Source organism: Typopeltis vanoorti, chromosome 15, assembly GCF_054136105.1.
Source record: "Typopeltis vanoorti isolate ZY-2024b chromosome 15, IOZ_Tvanoo_1.0, whole genome shotgun sequence".
Taxonomy (NCBI): domain Eukaryota; kingdom Metazoa; phylum Arthropoda; class Arachnida; order Uropygi; family Thelyphonidae; genus Typopeltis; species Typopeltis vanoorti.
This window is the reverse complement of record NC_143563.1, coordinates 81,199,274-81,216,938: the sequence shown is the minus strand read 5'-3', so window position 1 is coordinate 81,216,938 and position 17,665 is coordinate 81,199,274. Positions and strand designations below refer to the sequence as shown.

At 37.6% G+C, this 17,665-nt stretch overlaps 1 protein-coding gene across 2 annotated transcripts in view; it reads left to right on the top strand.

Moving 5' to 3' along the window:
- LOC150098929 (glutamyl aminopeptidase-like) overlaps positions 1-17,665 on the top strand; it is a 354,155-nt gene that overhangs the window by 191,508 nt on the left and 144,982 nt on the right. For both annotated transcript variants that reach the window (XM_090405705.1, XM_090405704.1), the window contains exon 11: positions 15,142-15,197. In XM_090405705.1, coding sequence (XP_090261831.1) covers positions 15,142-15,197 — 56 coding nt within the window. The remainder of the gene's footprint in view (positions 1-15,141; positions 15,198-17,665) is intronic.

Below are 17,665 nucleotides of genomic sequence, written 5' to 3'. Positions count from 1 at the left end.
TTTAAGCTGATATTTTTAAAAACAAAAAGGATATTTTTAGTGAAATTTTAAACATTTTTCATGGATGCAAGCTCCCCTCTGGTGTCCATGCCGGCCAAACATTACGCGAGGAAGGTTGCGTGCGTTTTTATTATTGTTTTCTATATTTCGAGTTTTATCAAGTACCTACCATAGAAAAATGAGTTCAGATATAGAAAAAAATCAAACTCTGACCAAATTTGTATCTGAAGAACAGTTCAATGAAACCGTCAGGACGTTTTTGAACAAGCGGCATGAAAAAGAAAAACCTTTGTGGACTCGTGAAAGGATAGAAGAAGCTGTCACAATCATTGAACAATTTAAATTAGCACCACTACTTAAACTGCAACGGACACATAAACAGTACTATTATGGAAAAAAATACGATGTTATGGAAGTAGGTACTAAAAAATCTTTGATTTTGAAGAGAAAGTCTGAATTTGATCCAATTGTGAAAATAGTACCAACAGAAAATTTTTACCACATACTTCGGGAAACCCATCAGTCAACTGGCCACGGAGGAAGAGATAAAATTCTGTATAGTTTGAAATCGAACTACTTAATACCTACTTCAGTTGTACTGAAGTTTTTAAAGCTGTGCATAGTATGTCAGTCTAAAAAAAAAATTTCCAAACAAAGGAATCGTTGTTTGCCCAATTGTATCTAGCGACTTCAATCATCGTGGCCAAGTCAATTTAGTTGACTTACAGTCGACACCAGATAGAAATTACAAATGGCTATTAAACTACCAGGACCATGCAACGAAATTCAGCTTTCTTCGACTGTTGACTACAAAAAGAGCTGCTGAAGTAGCAATGGAGCTATTAAAAATATTTTTGGAAGTAGGTTGTCCTCATATACTACAAAGCGACAACAGCCGTGAGTTTATGGCTGCTGTCATACAAGAATTAACAAGCCTGTGGCCAACGTGCAAAATTGTAAATGGTAGGCATAGACATCCAGCTAGTCAAGGATCTGTTGAGCGATCAAATCAAGATGTTGAAGCTATGTTACGTGCTTGGCTAATTGACAGTGACACAAAAAATTGGGCTATAGGTTGTTACTTTGTTCACTTCCAAAAGAATTCCTCTTTTCATCGAACCATTAAACGATCACCTTACAAAGCTTTATTTGGAACAGAACCAAAAACAGGACTCCAATCTAGTCATATTTCGAAAGAGTTGCTTGAAAAACTTGTTACTGAAGAGGACTTGGATCTACTTCTTAATCAGCAGGACCATGACATTATTTTAACACCAGAAGACTTACCAGCAGCTTCCTTAGAGAACAACAACAACACTTCAACTTCAAAAGATCCACCAGCATCTGAATTAATTGATTACAATGCTTCAACTTCATATGATCTATTAATAGTTAAATCAACCAACAATAACACTTCAATGTCACACGATCTACCAGCAGCTGATTTACTCACCAAAAAGGCTATAAATTTAGAGGATCTACCAGAAATTGAATCAATTTCTTTATCGACAATAAGACAACTCGAACCAGTTAACAACTCTACTTCAACTCCTGCTTCAACAGTTAAAACATCTTGTTGAAGTTAAAACATCATGTTGAAGCAGTTAAAACATGTTTTAACTGTTGAAGCAGGAGTTGAAGTAGAGTTGTTAACTGGTGTTAATTAGTGTTACTTGCATCAGAAGGGGAAGCAGCTGTCAGCGACAGTAAAGCATGTTGTGTTGTTTGTAGAATGGAATCTACTGGAGCCCATTCATGTGACATTTGTAAAAATCCGGTGCACTCAATATGTGGGAATACAGTAGGAGAAGAAGGATATGGATCGAAAATTCTATGCTATTTATGCCAAAAAGAAGAGAGCATTAAAGATCAAAGGGAAAATGCTGCAAAACACCTGAAAAGATCAGCTGAAAAAATGAAAGAAGTTTCTTTGAAGAAATTTAAAGACGTGTTAGTGAATTCCACAGTTTTGGTGTATGTACCTAAGGTAGATAGAGGCCCATTAGATGGAAATAACATCGTGGGGATCGTATTAGATATAAAAAATAATTTATACCAAATTGGTACCTCAGTTGGAATTATAAAAGATTGGCTACCTAGAAACGCTCTTCAAATAGCTACTACAACATTTACCGAAACAGTTACACAGATTAACCTAAGTCTGCGTGAGATTGCAAGAAAATTATCCGTATTTGGAGGTCAAGGATTTAAGAAGTGTTCCTGTGAGCAATCCAAATTACAATGTAAAACAAAAAGATATGCCTGTAAAAAAAGTAACGTACTTTGTAACTCGAGATGCCACAAATCAACAACGTGTTTTAATAAAAATGAATAAACATTATTATTTATTAATTACATTCACGAAAAATGTTTAATATTTCACTAAAAATATCCTTTTTGTTTTTAAAAAATCAGCTTAAGTACCTATTTCTTTTGTTAATTAATTTTGAATAAATAATTTGTGTTTCAATGACTATTGTTGTATTAACTATTCTACATTTAATAATGCATGGTTTACTAAATAAATACTTTTAATATCTAAACAATATTATTTCATCTTTTCACTAAAACAGTTAAGAGATTTGATCAAATCACTAAAACAGTTAAGGGATTTGATCAAATCACTTACTTTGTTCAGGGAAATCACCCCACAGAGTTGTTATTTTAACATCTTCCTTGAATTGATCATATCCCTTAGGGATTTGATCAAATCCCTATTTTCATCATTTCCCTGCGACATATATATAAGTTTATCTCTATCTCTCTCTTTCTCTCTCTCTCTCTCTCTCTCTCTATATATATATATAGATAAACTTACAAAGCTTTAAATATCAGAAAACTTCTTAGAATACACTACTTGGCAACGGAGTTTCCTTAGCTTGCACTCCAGTTCATCCTAGAGATGTTCAGTAGGATTGAGATGAGGTCTCTGTGTGAGGCCAGTCAAGTGTGGTAACATTTATGTCCACAAACCACACAGTTACAGCAGCAGCCTTATGACACAATGCACGGTGAAAGAGACAATGGTCAGTTTCATAGAAATGCGACACAGTAGGAAACATTGCATTCTCCAAAATGTTCAGATACCTCATGGAGTTTAATATTCGTGGCACCACAAACAGGTCCATTCATAGCACCATACCATCACACTGCCACCTCCAGATTTCATAGTTGGGGTTATGCACTCTAGTAAGAGTGGGGTTCACTGGGCATACACTACACCACACACCTGTCCATCTACTCGGTAGAGGGTGTAGTGGGATTCGTTGCTCCATAACATGGCTTTCCAAGCTTCCACGTCCCTCTGTACATGCTCCGCGTTTTTTGCACAGACGATGCTGCATGTTAGTTTGGGCAGTGTGGAGCTTCTGTATTGCTGTTCTGCCACGGACACCCATTGTGAGCCTCAGTTTTGAATGTGTTTATGCAGGCGGATTCATTCATGATGCCTGGAACTCTGCATTCAGTGTGTCACCAACAAATGACTGTTTTCACATATTATCCTTAGTAGCATGATGCAGCCACATCTGTCAGTTCCCTTCTTGCAGCCATTTCACCCAGACACAGTTGTACTGACTTGGGAGCATCTTATTTTTCCAATTTGTACTGGATACAAACACGTGACTCATTGCATGGCACAATGCACCTTGCCCTTGGGATGTCCATTGACTGCTTTCCATGGAGCATGTGTGTGTTAATATTATTTACTAACTGAATTCTGAGATAGTAGAGAAAGAAGTAAATTTAATATAACCACACAACTAGTTTCATCAGAATACTGACTTCATCAGGTGTGAAAACATAAAAAGCAAATAAAACACCTTAAAAAACATTGCACCATTACAACAACAGAGCATTAAAAACTGAAGTTAAGTTTGAATTTGAGTCCGAGCTACAGTTCTGTTGTGACTTCACGAGTTTGCCAATACCGAATAGCAGACTGTAACTGAGATTGCTGTTCATGTGGGAAGAGTCAAGGATTATTTCTTTTGATTCCAGGATACGATGTTCTAATTCATCGTAACATACAGGGTGTTCGGGATAAATTTGACATATTTATAATTAATTATATTTTTCCGTAAGTTACATGTATTAACACACACTTCTCTTCATTTAAAAGTTTGGACCCTTCTTCATTCATATACAAGATGTCAGAAAGGATGGATAGCTGGAACCCACCTGAATCATGGAAGAGAATAACTTGTATCATGATGATTCGTGCCCGCCATCAAAATAAGGATATTACGACTGCTGCCCAATGCTCCCTGAATACAGTAAAAACAATCAGGCATGAACTAGAGACTTGCAATGGTGACTACGAGGATGTAGCAAGAAGAAAGATCCCTAGCAGACGATCTGATTGCGTTCGTACAGCAGAATTCCTCGCAAATCTGCAGGAACAGGTGTTGAAGAACCCTGGCATTGGAATTCGGGCTTTGTTCGTGGAGTTGCTAACTGTAGTCAAGCCCTGGATAACAAGGGTAGCCAATGGTAGGCCGTATGTATGGCAGCAGGATTCGGCCCCTTGCCACACCTCTGGGAAAAGTCAAAAATGGTTGTCTGAAAATTTCTACGACTTCACCAGTCCAAATGTTTGGCCTCCAAACTCCCCAGACCTTAACCCCATGGATTATTTTGTATGGGGCACAGTTGAAAAAGACACCAATCGCACTTCCAGTAATACAAAAGCCCAGTTAATGGATAAAATTAAAACAGTTTTTGCGGCCCTTCCCAGGGAGACTGTAGCATCAGCTTGTTCGAGGTTCCGAAGCAGAATTGAAGCTGTGATCGATGCTAATGGTGGTTATTTTGAGTAAATCTTGTTGATAGTATTGTAATTAACTCTGCCTGTAATGTTTTTTTGTCAATTCATTAAATTTAATAGATACAAAGAAGATTTTCTTTTTCCTTACGAAACTGTCAAATTTATCCCGAACACCCTGTATATGAATGTAATGTTGGACGTTGAATTCCAATCTATTAGATGTTGGCAGCCTTCATTATTGGAGTTAACTGAGAACAAGACATGCCTGGACAGGGCGCTTGCTCTGGTTCTATTGTATGAGATGTCTCTCTGGTGTTCTTCAAGATTTAGAAAGATAAATTTTTCAGTTTGGATGTAATATGGTTTCGCACAGTCATATATAATTTTGTAGACACCTGGAAACTGAAGATGATGATGAATTTCTTTGGTGTGGCTTAGAATTGACCGGAGTTTAGGAAGAATTGAGAAACACGTTTTGATATTGAACTTCTTCAAAATTCTTCCCAGTTTAGGGGGGGAGAGAACTGATGTAAGGTAATTGATGACAATGGTATAGTAGTTTATTAATACTTTTGGAAGAGTAGCCATTATTTGTGAAGATCCTTTAAGATGTTTCAGTTCATTTTTGAGTTCTTCGTCTGACAATACGGACATGGCATGATAAGCAAGAGTGGATATGATGCCTAATTTTTGTGCTGGATAGTGGTGAGAGGATACTAGCAGGTATCTATCTGTGTGTGTGTGTGGGTTTTTTTGAAGATTGAGTCTTCTTCTTACATCAGAAATGCAGCTGACTTTGTTTCCAAGATTAAAAACCTCAAACTCAAGAATTCAGATATCATAGCAAGTTTTGACATAGTAGTGCTTTTTACAAATGTTCCCACCCAAGATGTTCTCAATCTTCTAAGAAACAAGATTTCAAAAAATATGTTCTCTTTACTTTCACATTGTATTAATTCAGGTCACATTGTATTAATTCAGGCTACTTCAAGTTTGAAGACAAGATTTATATACAAAATAACAGATTGGCCATGGGTAGTTCACTGTCTCCGATACTAGCTAACATTTTTTTCGAAGATTTCGAACAAAAAACATTTCTTCTGCTACACTGAAACCTAAAATTTGGCTCCGTTATATAGATGATAGTTTTCTGATTTGGGAGCATGGCATAAACAACCTTTACATTTTTCTAAATCATTTGAACAACTTTCATCCAGATATCAAGTTTACTGCCGAACTTGAAGAAAATGGTTCTCTGCCCTTTCTAGACATCAAACTTACCAGGATGTCTGATTCTTTAAATATCTCAATCTTCAGAAAACTCACACACACACACAGATGGATAGATACCTTCATGCATCCTCTTACCACTATCCATCACAAAAATTAGGCATCATATCCATTCTTGCTCATCGTGCCAAGTCCGTATTGTCAGATGAGGAAGAACTCAAGAATGAACTGAAACATCTTAAAAGGACCTTCACAAATAATGGCTACTCTTCCAAAAGTATTAATAAACTACTATACCACCATCATCAAAACACTGTGGAGGCTTCTACTAACCCCCAGAGCTTGCATCTCCTTACATCATTTCTCTCTACCCTAAACTGGGAAGAATTTTGAAGCAGTTCAATATCAAAATGTGTTTCTCCACTCTTTCTAAACTCCGCTCAATTCTAAACCACCTAAATGAAAATCATCACCATCTTCAGTTTGCAGGTGTCTACAAAATTATATGCGACTGTGGGAAACCATATTACGACCAAACTGAAAAATCTATCTTTCTGTGTCTCGAAGAACACCAGAGAGATATCTCATACAATAGAACCAGACCAAGTGTCCTCTCCAGCCACGTCTTGTTCTCAGTTAACTCCAATAATGAAGGCAGCCAACATCAAATAGATTGGAATTCAGCATCCAACATTCATATATGTTACGATGAATTAGAGTGTTGTATCCTGGAATCAAAAGAAATAATCCTTGATTCTTCCCACATGAATAGCCATCTCAGTTATAGTCTGACAGACTCTCATAGCTCTGCTATTCGGTATTGGCGAACTCGTGAAGTCATATGCTCACATGTACATAAGTCATATTCTCACATTTACAAACACGTGACTCATTGCATGGCACGATGCACTGTAGCTCAGACTCCAATTCAAACGTAACTTCAGTTTTTAATGCTCTGTTGTTGTAATTGTGCAATGTTTTTTTCTGTGTTTTATTTGCTTTTTATGTTATCACACCTGACGAATTTGGCATTCTTACGAAACTAGTTGTGTGGTTATATTAAATTTACTTTTTCTCTATTATTTTGGAATTCAGTTAAAGTAAATAACATTAACATGTCTAGAAACCAATCAATCTGCTTACCAATATATATATATATATATATATATATATATATATATATTTTTTTTTTTTTTTTTTAAATCATAATTTTCATATACAGGCGTGAGAACATTAATATTCTCAGCTGAAGAAGTCGGCTTTCCGACAAAACATGTTGTGTGTTAAATAAAATTAATTGTTTGTCTAATTCTCAGAATTCAGTCAGTAAAAAATATGAACATATATATATATATATATATATATATATATATATATATATAATGCACAACTGGAAACTATTTTTTTTTAAGTCATTGGATTTCTGTGTAACTATATAATGGTTGTTACCTTGTTAATCTTTTACTGTTGCTTTGTCTAGTTTTTGCTTTACATCTGAAGTCCTATAATTAGGATGAAATGTTTTTTTATTAAGGTAATTGTTAATATCTTATTCTGGTTTAATGCCTTATATATGTGTGTGTGTGTGTTACATACATGCCAGATGATTGAAAAAATACTGAGTGCATATGTGTGTGTGTGTGTGTGTGTGTGTGTATACAGGGTGTTCGGGATAAATTTGACATATTTATAATTAATTATATTTTTCCGTAAGTTACATGTATTAACACACACTTCTCTTCATTTAAAAGTTTGGACCCTTCTTCATTCATATACAAGATGTCAGAAAGGATGGATAGCTGGAACCCACCTGAATCATGGAAGAGAATAACTTGTATCATGATGATTCGTGCCCGCCATCAAAATAAGGATATTACGACTGCTGCCCAATGCTCCCTGAATACAGTAAAAACAATCAGGCATGAACTAGAGACTTGCAATGGTGACTACGAGGATGTAGCAAGAAGAAAGATCCCTAGCAGACGATCTGATTGCGTTCGTACAGCAGAATTCCTCGCAAATCTGCAGGAACAGGTGTTGAAGAACCCTGGCATTGGAATTCGGGCTTTGTTCGTGGAGTTGCTAACTGTAGTCAAGCCCTGGATAACAAGGGTAGCCAATGGTAGGCCGTATGTATGGCAGCAGGATTCGGCCCCTTGCCACACCTCTGGGAAAAGTCAAAAATGGTTGTCTGAAAATTTCTACGACTTCACCAGTCCAAATGTTTGGCCTCCAAACTCCCCAGACCTTAACCCCATGGATTATTTTGTATGGGGCGCAGTTGAAAAAGACACCAATCGCACTTCCAGTAATACAAAAGCCCAGTTAATGGATAAAATTAAAACAGTTTTTGCGGCCCTTACCAGGGAGACTGATTTCAAGCAGCAATGTGTCTCCCTACTTCATCCCAAACATATTCTATGGGGTTGAGATCTCAGTGTGCTAGCCACTTGATTTGATTAACATCCTTGGTCTCCAAAAGTATCTCCACTGCTCGTGTACTATGTGATGTGACATTATCATCCATAAAAATGAATTCTTTGCCTACAGCACCATAGAACAACTGAATATGAAGAACTTCTTGCAATATTGTTTACCAATCATAGACCCCTTTTTCCAGCACTTGTAGCTCATTGCATCCATTAAGTGTAATGCCTCCCTGCACCATGACCCCCAGTTCCTCAGTATCCATTCCTTTCAAGAACATTATTGCAATGGTAAGCAGTACCACTTTCACACCAGATCAAGTGTTGTCTAGAATCAGAGGAAAGGCTAAAACAACTCTCATCTGTGAAGAGTACATCAGCCTATTGATGTCTTGTCCAATTTTTATGGATACAACATGCTCTACAATGAGGTGTGGATAAAGGGATGCAGACTACAGGCCTTCGAGTATATATGTCTACTTGTTGCAGAAGTCTTTCCACCTGTGCTTGAATGGAGTTTACCTGCAAGTTGACCTGTCGTTTTGTGTTGATTACATTTTGCTGTTATAATCAAATTTTCGGTTATAACCTTTGCTTTTTGTGGTAGAGTGAGGGTGACCTCTTAGCAAATGTCTGGTACATATGCGATTGGTTTGAAATGCTGTCGAGGGCCTGGATACAGTGCATATAAGATTCCAAACTCTCTGGCAATTTCAGTAATTCTGCAATCTTCTTTAATCTTTCCAATAAGAGAGTGATATTGTTAATGATAGTCAGAATGTAGAAAATGGCGGTGTGCTAGAGAATTGAGTGGTAGTGCCAGATAGGTGTGAGGGCGTCGTTGAAAGTATAAATGAAGATAGAAATACAGAACAAATGGATGATTTGATTGATAATGAAAATGATGAGATAAATGCAAGTAGTGAAATTGCCCGTTTGAACGGTGCGATACATAGAGCTAAAAGGCAACTGGAGTGTATGGAAAAATGTGTGTTGAACGTACCGACAAATAACCGGCGAAAGTCTGTGACGGCAAATAATAGAATGTTCGTAAACGTCAATAAAATGAAGGAGCGAGTGCTGTATGGGGATTCGCTATTAAGAGGTGTGATAGTCGAGAGTTTAACGAAGTCGTACCAGCCGGGTGCGAACATAAAGGACGTCAGCGAATCTATTTGAGTGCAAAAACAGAGGGTGAAAGAGATGGTAATCGTGGCAGGAACAAATGATTTGAAAGAGGACAAAATGGAAATGATATAGGATGTGAGGGAATTACTTGAGGTAGCAAAAGAGAAGAGTGAGAGAGTTAGGATGGTGAGTATCTTACCACGGTATGACAGCGAAGTGTTTAGAAGGAGGGCCATAATTGCCAATGACTTTATGCGTGGGTTATGCATGGAGAGTGGTGTGGAATGAGTTCGATGGGCGAAAGGACCTATATAAGATGGATGAGTTCCATTTGAACGGAGTTGGTGTACGGAGGCTTGAAAAAGTGTTGATGAATGATGATGGAAGTGAATGTACAGACTCAGGGAAAGATTTATTAAGGGGGGGTGAATGAGTATATTATGCCCGAGCGAGTACGAAGGACAACAAATCAGAATGGGATAATTAGTATAAGGCATCAAAGTAGGGATGGGACAAATGGGCTTCTGCAATTCATGTACACTAATGCCAGGAGTATTAGGAACAAGAAGGAAGAATTTTTGGCCTTGGTTGGCACTTCCAAGCCACAGGTTGTCGGTATTAGTGAAACATGGCTGACAGAAGATGATAAAGCTAGTGGGATTGAATGTGACGGGTATAGCGTGTTCAGGAGTGACAGGGTGAATAAAAAGGGGGGAGGAGTGTTATTGATGATAGCTGATGAGCTGCAGCCAAGGAGTATAGAAGTTGAACTGCAGGATAGAGAAAAGAGCACATTTGAGGCTGTTTGGTGTGAGATAGAATCTAGCAGAACAAAATATACAATTGGGTGCTGCTATAGACCAGGTGATGGAATAGATGGTGGGGATAGTATGCATAGGCAAATAGAAGAAACGAGTGGAAGGAGGGTAATTATTATGGGTGATTTCAATTATGGTAACATTGACTGGAAAGAGGAGAGGGCACATGGGAGGAAGGAATTGTATTTTATGCGGTTATTAAGGGACAACTATCTGCGGCAACATGTAGTGGAAAATACCAGGGGGGCAGAGAGTGCTAGATCTAGTAATTGCAACTGAGAATGTGGCTGTAACGAACATGACCATGTTGCCACCAATTGGTGAGAGTGACCATAAGGTCATGACTTGGGAGGTGGCTAAAGGAGTGGAATTTACAATTAAGACAGGGTACATGTGGAATTACTGGGCTGGTAAGTATGACAAGCTTAGGTGTGTGCTTGGCTCAGTGCCATGGCATGTAAAACTGCAAGGATACAAGGATAAAACTGCATGGCATGTAAAACTGCTGGATGTTGATAGTGCATGGGAGGTGGTTAAGAACTTTTTGCAGGAGGCAATGGTTGACTGTATACCAAGAGTCCGAATAATAAATCAAGTAGGGGTTAAATGGATGAATAACACTATTAAGCTTGAACTGCAAAAAAAAGAAACAATTGTGGAGGGAATTTAAGGAGAAAGGTGACCATCAGGCGCAGGAACAGAATAAAGCTCAGGCCAGGATGGTAACAAGGGTGGTAAGAAAAGCAAAAGCGGATTACGAAAGAAAATTGGCCATGCAGGCTAAAGAGAATCCCAAACAGTTTTTTCAGTATGTTGCAAGTAAAAGGAAAAATGCTCATGGTAGAATGATCTTAAAAAATGCTGAGGGTAGGGAGGTAACCGAATCACTCGATATTGTGGAATTACTGAGCGAGCACTTGGAAAGAGTATATCATCCAGGTGGTGACTTTGCAGGAATGGAAGAACCAACAGCTTATACTGGAATTGTGATGAATGAAGTAGAGGTAACTGGTCTATTACAGAACCTCAATGTCAATACATCTGTGGTATTGGATGGTATACCAGCTCGTGTCATACGTGAAGCAGCTAAAGAATTGTCAGTGCCCTTGACCATTTTGTTTAAATGGTCAAGGGCACTGACCATTTGAGCCTCGGGTCTGGGTCAGTCCCAAGGGGGGTGGAAAGAGGGGAAAATAGCTCCGCTGCACAAAGGTGGTTCCAAGGCTGCCGTTGAAAATTACTGGCCAATCAGCATAACAGGAATCATTATCAAAGTCTTAGAGAAAATAGTCAAGAGGAAAATACAAGATTGGATAGAAGAAAATGGGATACTGTATCGGGGACAGCATGGTTTTGCGAAGGGTAGGTCATGCCTCAGTAACTTGTTCACGTATTATAACACAGTGACGGCTGAACTGGATAAGGGTAATGGGTTTACAGTGATTCTACTGGACCTTGCTAAGGCCTTTGACAGGATACCACATGGAATTCTAATCAGTAAATTGCAGCATATAGGGATGGACATAGGGTTGGTGAGATGGATAGGAGGGTGGTTGACGGAGAGATATCAGAGAGTGGTTTACTCTGGAGTAGAGTCCACAAGACAGCCTGTGACTAGTGGTGTGCCTCAAGGATCTGTTCTTGGACCACTGCTGTTTAATTTGTTCATTAATGATATAGGAAAGGATCTGAGAGGAACAATTCATTTGTTTGCAGATGATGCGAAGTTGGGTAGGGCAATAGTGAATGCAGATGACGTCAAAATTTTGCAGGGTGATTTGGATAGATTGGAGGTCTGGGCTAAGGAGAATGGATGTCAATTTAATGTGGCAAAATGTAAGGTTATGCATTTTGGGGTGAAAAGATTGGCGGCAGTCTACTGCATTAGTGGAACTGTGCTCCAGGAAATTGATCAGGCATGAGATTTAGGAGTGTTGGTGGATAAGGAATTGAAATTTAGGGGACACATTGCAAAAGTGGCCCAATCAGCTCATCAAATCACTTGGTTGCTGAAGAATACGTTGACAAGCAGAGACAAGCAGGTTATTGTTCCTCTGTATCGAGCCTTGATAAGACCCAATCTCGACTACTGTACCCAGATTTGGTCACCTAGGTTTCTTCTTGATGGGGAGGAGGTGGAGAGGATCCAGAGGTGAGTGACCAAGATGATAGCAGGTCTGTGGAATGAACCTTATGAGAACAGGTTGAGGATTTGTGGGTTGCAAAAATTGGTTGATAGGCGGAGGAGGGGAGATATGATTGAGACATTCAAATTACTGAAGGGTTTCTATAAAATTAATTCAGAAGATATTTTTGAGAACAGGGCGGTTGTGGGAGGACTAGGGGACATCCATGGAAACTGGGCAAAAGTGTGGTTAGTAAAGGTGTTAGAGCTGGGTTCTTTACTTTTAGAGTAGTGAATGAGTGGAATGCGCTCCCTGAGTCTGTGGTGGATGCTGTGACAGTGAATGAGTTTAAGGCAAGGTATGATAGATACTGTATGAATGTCGAATAGTTGTGATGAATATGATTTGGGGCCTCCCTCGATGAGTCTAATGACTCCCTGGAGTTGCCCGTAATAATAGTAATAATTCTTTTCTCAACCTCTTAGAACATCTGGTACATATGCCATTGGTAAATGCTGTCCGGAGCCTGGATACAGTGCATATAACATTCCGAACTCTCTGGCAATTTCAGTAATTCTGCATTAACCTTTCCAATAATTCTTCTCTGTGTGAAATCATCTATATGATGTCTTTTAGACATTACAAGACATCCAAGTTTGCAAATTTATTCCTTCATGAAAAGAGCTTCCTTCAAACACAATTCGCTTAGCTCAGCCTTTGCATTTTATTTTGTTGAATGCTACCACTTGACCCCTTTGTGGCCAATTGGAAATTTGAATGTGTACCTGCTTTCTACTTGAAATCATCAGTTATACAAATTGCCACAAGCTGATTCGTCTGAATTTGCAGTTATCTTCAGAAATTGTGTTAGGTTTTGGGCACCAAAGTACATACATAAACTTCTCAGTTATCTGGTCACATTGGAAATAGATTTGCAGATCAATAAATTAATCATATGGTTAACTGAATGTACAGTTATCTGGTAATGTTTCAGAAGTCACTTGATATTGTAACCCATTCAAGGACTGGTTACCTGAATGTTTGAGGGATATATCCACTGCGTAGCAAATTTATTAGTCTCATACTGGCATTGAGAATTACCAGTATGAGAAACTTGTTTGAAAGCCTGAAATGTGGTTTTGAAAATGATCCAGGTTTTGTTCATGTGGGTAGGAGAAAGTGTCATTAAAAAAAAAGAAAAAGAAAAAAGAATAAGAGCATTAAGGGATGCAGCATTGTTTCTCTGATATCAACATGAACTTGGAGTTGTCATACCAGGAAGTGATTTTTCTTCTTTTTAAGTATTCACTTTTGATGCTCATGTGTCCACTTTCCTTCCTTTGACTGCTTGTCTTTAGCTGATAATAGTAAACATGGTGAGGTTCTACTGTCCTCTCTCATCTATGACAGCATCTGAAGCATTATACATTATTTTATCTCCTTTATAGCACAGTGTTGTATATTACTGTTTGTTTGTGGCCCATCTAACAAACTGTATGATTCTTCTGACCCTCCGGCCTCACATATTAATAAGTTTTTTTCTGCCCACACCTTCAGTCATAATGATGTTCATGGTTGGAAGGGCATATATTCAAATCCTCTGGGATCAAAAAAAAAAAAAAAGCTTTATAAGGTTCTTTCAACTACACATACAAGCCACTGAAAATGTCACTTGTGCAGTGTATCGGCAAAATACTTGGTCATGTGTGTCACCATGTGTTCTAGGCAATGATTTAAGAATGCTGCTATTCAGTAATTGTCAATAGTGTTGATCACAGTGGGAAAAACAAAGGATATTTCAGAGTTAAATAAAGGGCTTATTGTAGGTGCCCATGATTTTGAAAACAGCAGAATTGACTGGTTTCTTAAAAGGTGAGATATCCCAGGTGTTTAATCAGTTGAAAAATAACCCACATTGCTTTTCTAAGAGGTGTAACTGTGGTCATAAGACAGTCTGTCTCGAAATGAACAGTTCCCATTCTATATCTCACTGCACTATGACAGAGAATTGAAGAGGATCGACATTGGAAGTTGCTAAAGGAGATCCAAAATGGTATTAAATGGAGTTTCTAATTCAGTAGCCAGTATGTGTAACTGGAGTCAATGTAATATTAGAGGCAGCTAAATTTTTCATTCCACAACAGACAAATTTGGGCATAAGATCACAATGAATTAAACAGGCAATGTACTGCTCTCGTAGCCTTAGCTATTCAAGCCATTAATTCCAACCAACTTCAGGCTGTGTACTAAATTACTTAGTTTGAAATGTGGACAGTTCTGTCCACAGTCTTGACTTGGAAGTGCATGCTCACTCTCAGTATCTACCTACCTGTTTTGTATAGCCTCACAACCAATCAGGCATTTTTATTTATTTATTTATTTGTTTGTTTTTAATGTGAATCCCACCTATGAAAAATTCTAAAGAATATTTAATCTTTAGCCCAGTGTGAGAGGGATAAGAATTAGATTATCCAAAAACCATGTTCTATACACCAACAATGACCAACGACATTCACCAACTTCCAAGCAAGTTTGCCTGGAAGTTGGTGAATTCTATGTTACTGTATCTGAGAAACTTTACTATTCCATATTAACAGTTATATCATAGTACATATACATATATTGTAATAAAAGGTTTTATGTTTCAGAATTTCTTTCCGGCTGATAGAGCTAATCTTATTGATGACGCCCTTACATTAGCAAGGTAAATTTCTTATATAGATAAATTTAAATATTGTTTCACCTGTAAAAATTTTTTCAATCTTATGAAACTTATTTTGATATAAATTTGAAATTCACCCTATAAACATGTAAGCCTTATATGTTGTTTTCTTTTCATATTTTTTTGTAAGCATATACTCATCTCTCACTATAACAAACTTGCAGGACCAAAAGAACAGTTTATTACAGTGAATAGTTTGCTATAATGAATTTCAAAGAAATTTGAACCCAACATTACATCTATAGTGGTGTGATGTAGTGAGAGTTGAATGTAAAAGGGCATTGCCTGAAGTGGTTTAATGAAAATTGGTATATTCTGAGCCATCATTTTTTTTTTAACATGTTCACATAGGCTGTGTCTTGTGCATTTTATGCTTCATGCAGGAACTGGCTTGACTGTATCATGTTACTTCTGCATCGCATTAGGTGAGCAGTTTTTTTTAAAACTTAGCCAATACATATATCATTCTTATTTCAATTTTTATTAGCGGAATCCATGTGTAAAATTTTGTGAACAGATTTTGTAGACACTATTAAGATAATGGTATAGAAAAATCTCAAAAGTAATGTTATCTTATTTCAATTAAAAAAAAAAAATTACTTTTCAAAATATTTTGCATTATATAAAACAGATTGGTTTCTTTGCCTTGTGATGTATATACATAATTTCTGTGTACCAATGCTAGAAGCATCAGGAATAAGAGAGAGGAGTTTTTGCCAGTGGTTAGTACAGCTTTGTGAAAAATTTTAGACATTAATGAGACTACGCTAACAGCAGATGACGTAACTACAGGGATAGAATGTGATGGATTTAGTATTGACAGGAAGAATAGGATAGACAGGTCAGGTGGTGGAGTACTACTTATAATAGAAGATGAATTGCAGTAAACAAGAGTAGGAGTCAAGCAGGTGGCAGTTCTTTTGAGTCAATATAGTGTGAGATTGAGGCCAACAAGACAAAAAACAAAACAAAACACGATTGCTGCTGTAGGCCAGAGGTTGCCAGGGATGATGTGGATGACATGCATCAGCAGATTAGTACAATGAGTATAAGCTGAGTAATTATCATTGGGGGTAATTCCTCCTTCCAATCTATGTCTTCATCTTCAAGACATAGATTGGAAGGAGCAAAGGTAACATAGCAGGAGAAAAATGGAATTTATACACTTACTGAGAGATAATCACAATGCCCGTTATCTTAGAATTTATGGTTTGCCCCAGATTCACAAGCAGAAATACCACTTTGTCCAATAGTTGAAAGTATCAGCCCCAGTTATCATCTAGCTAAGAAGCTAGCGTCAACACTCAAGGAGTTGGTAGGTCATCCCCCTCCGTCCTATATTAAAAACACACAACACTTTGTAAACAAAATTAAAGACATCACACTAGAAAAAAGTGATTTATTAGTTAGCTTTGACATCTATTCCCTTTTCACAAATGTCCCAAGGACAAATTCCTGCCCAATATCACAGCACTCTTTGCCCATGTACTATGCTCTGGCTATTTTGTGTGACAAAATGCTTTTTATCTGCAAAAAGAAAAAAGAAGACACAGCCATGGGCTCACTGTTATACTGCCAATTGCTAACTTTTATATGGAAGCTTTTGAGCAACATGTTCTAGATTCCTATACTTTAAAACCCAAAGTCTGCATAGATACATTGATGATGTTTTCGTCATACGTTCGCATGGCTGCCAGACATTAGACACTTTCCTAAACAAACAACACAAATGCATACAAATCACAGTTGAAATTGAAAGTCAGAACACATTTCCTTTTCTAGATACACTTGTCACATCTTCCTTCCTGCAGTCTTTCTTTCACTGTTTACCCTAAACCTACACCAATACATAAACATAAACGCTTACCACTACCCAACACAAAAACATGTCATTAACACACTAAAAAACAGGGCTTCGAAGATTTGCTCCAGTGAACAAGCACTTAAGGATAAATTAAAATTTATCAGTGATACCTTCCTGAAAAATGGCAACAACTAAAATATCAAAAATCAACTATCAAAAATTTTCTTCAGAAGACTCCATTTAAAGATAAAAATAAACTAAATTACAATAAACTGTTGCCATTCCATACATTAACGGTATGTCGGATCAAATAAACAGAATACTACAGAAATACAATCTTAATGCCACCTTTAAACCTCCTGCAAAATTAAAGAACTTATTCAACTCATCCAAGGATCCACTTTCTCTGCTGTCCTACCCTGGAGTTTACTGTCTTCATTGCACTATTTGCCCTATATAGGTGAAACAGGATGCACAGTTCCTGTTCCAGAAAAAAGGAACATAAACGGCACATTAAATTGAACAACTGTGGTTAAATCTGGCCTTTCTGATTATGCCTTGAATACTCTACATAGACTTGGCTGGAAAGGCACCTGTTGTTTACATCATACCGAAACGTGGTATGAGCATAAATTTAATGAGGCCT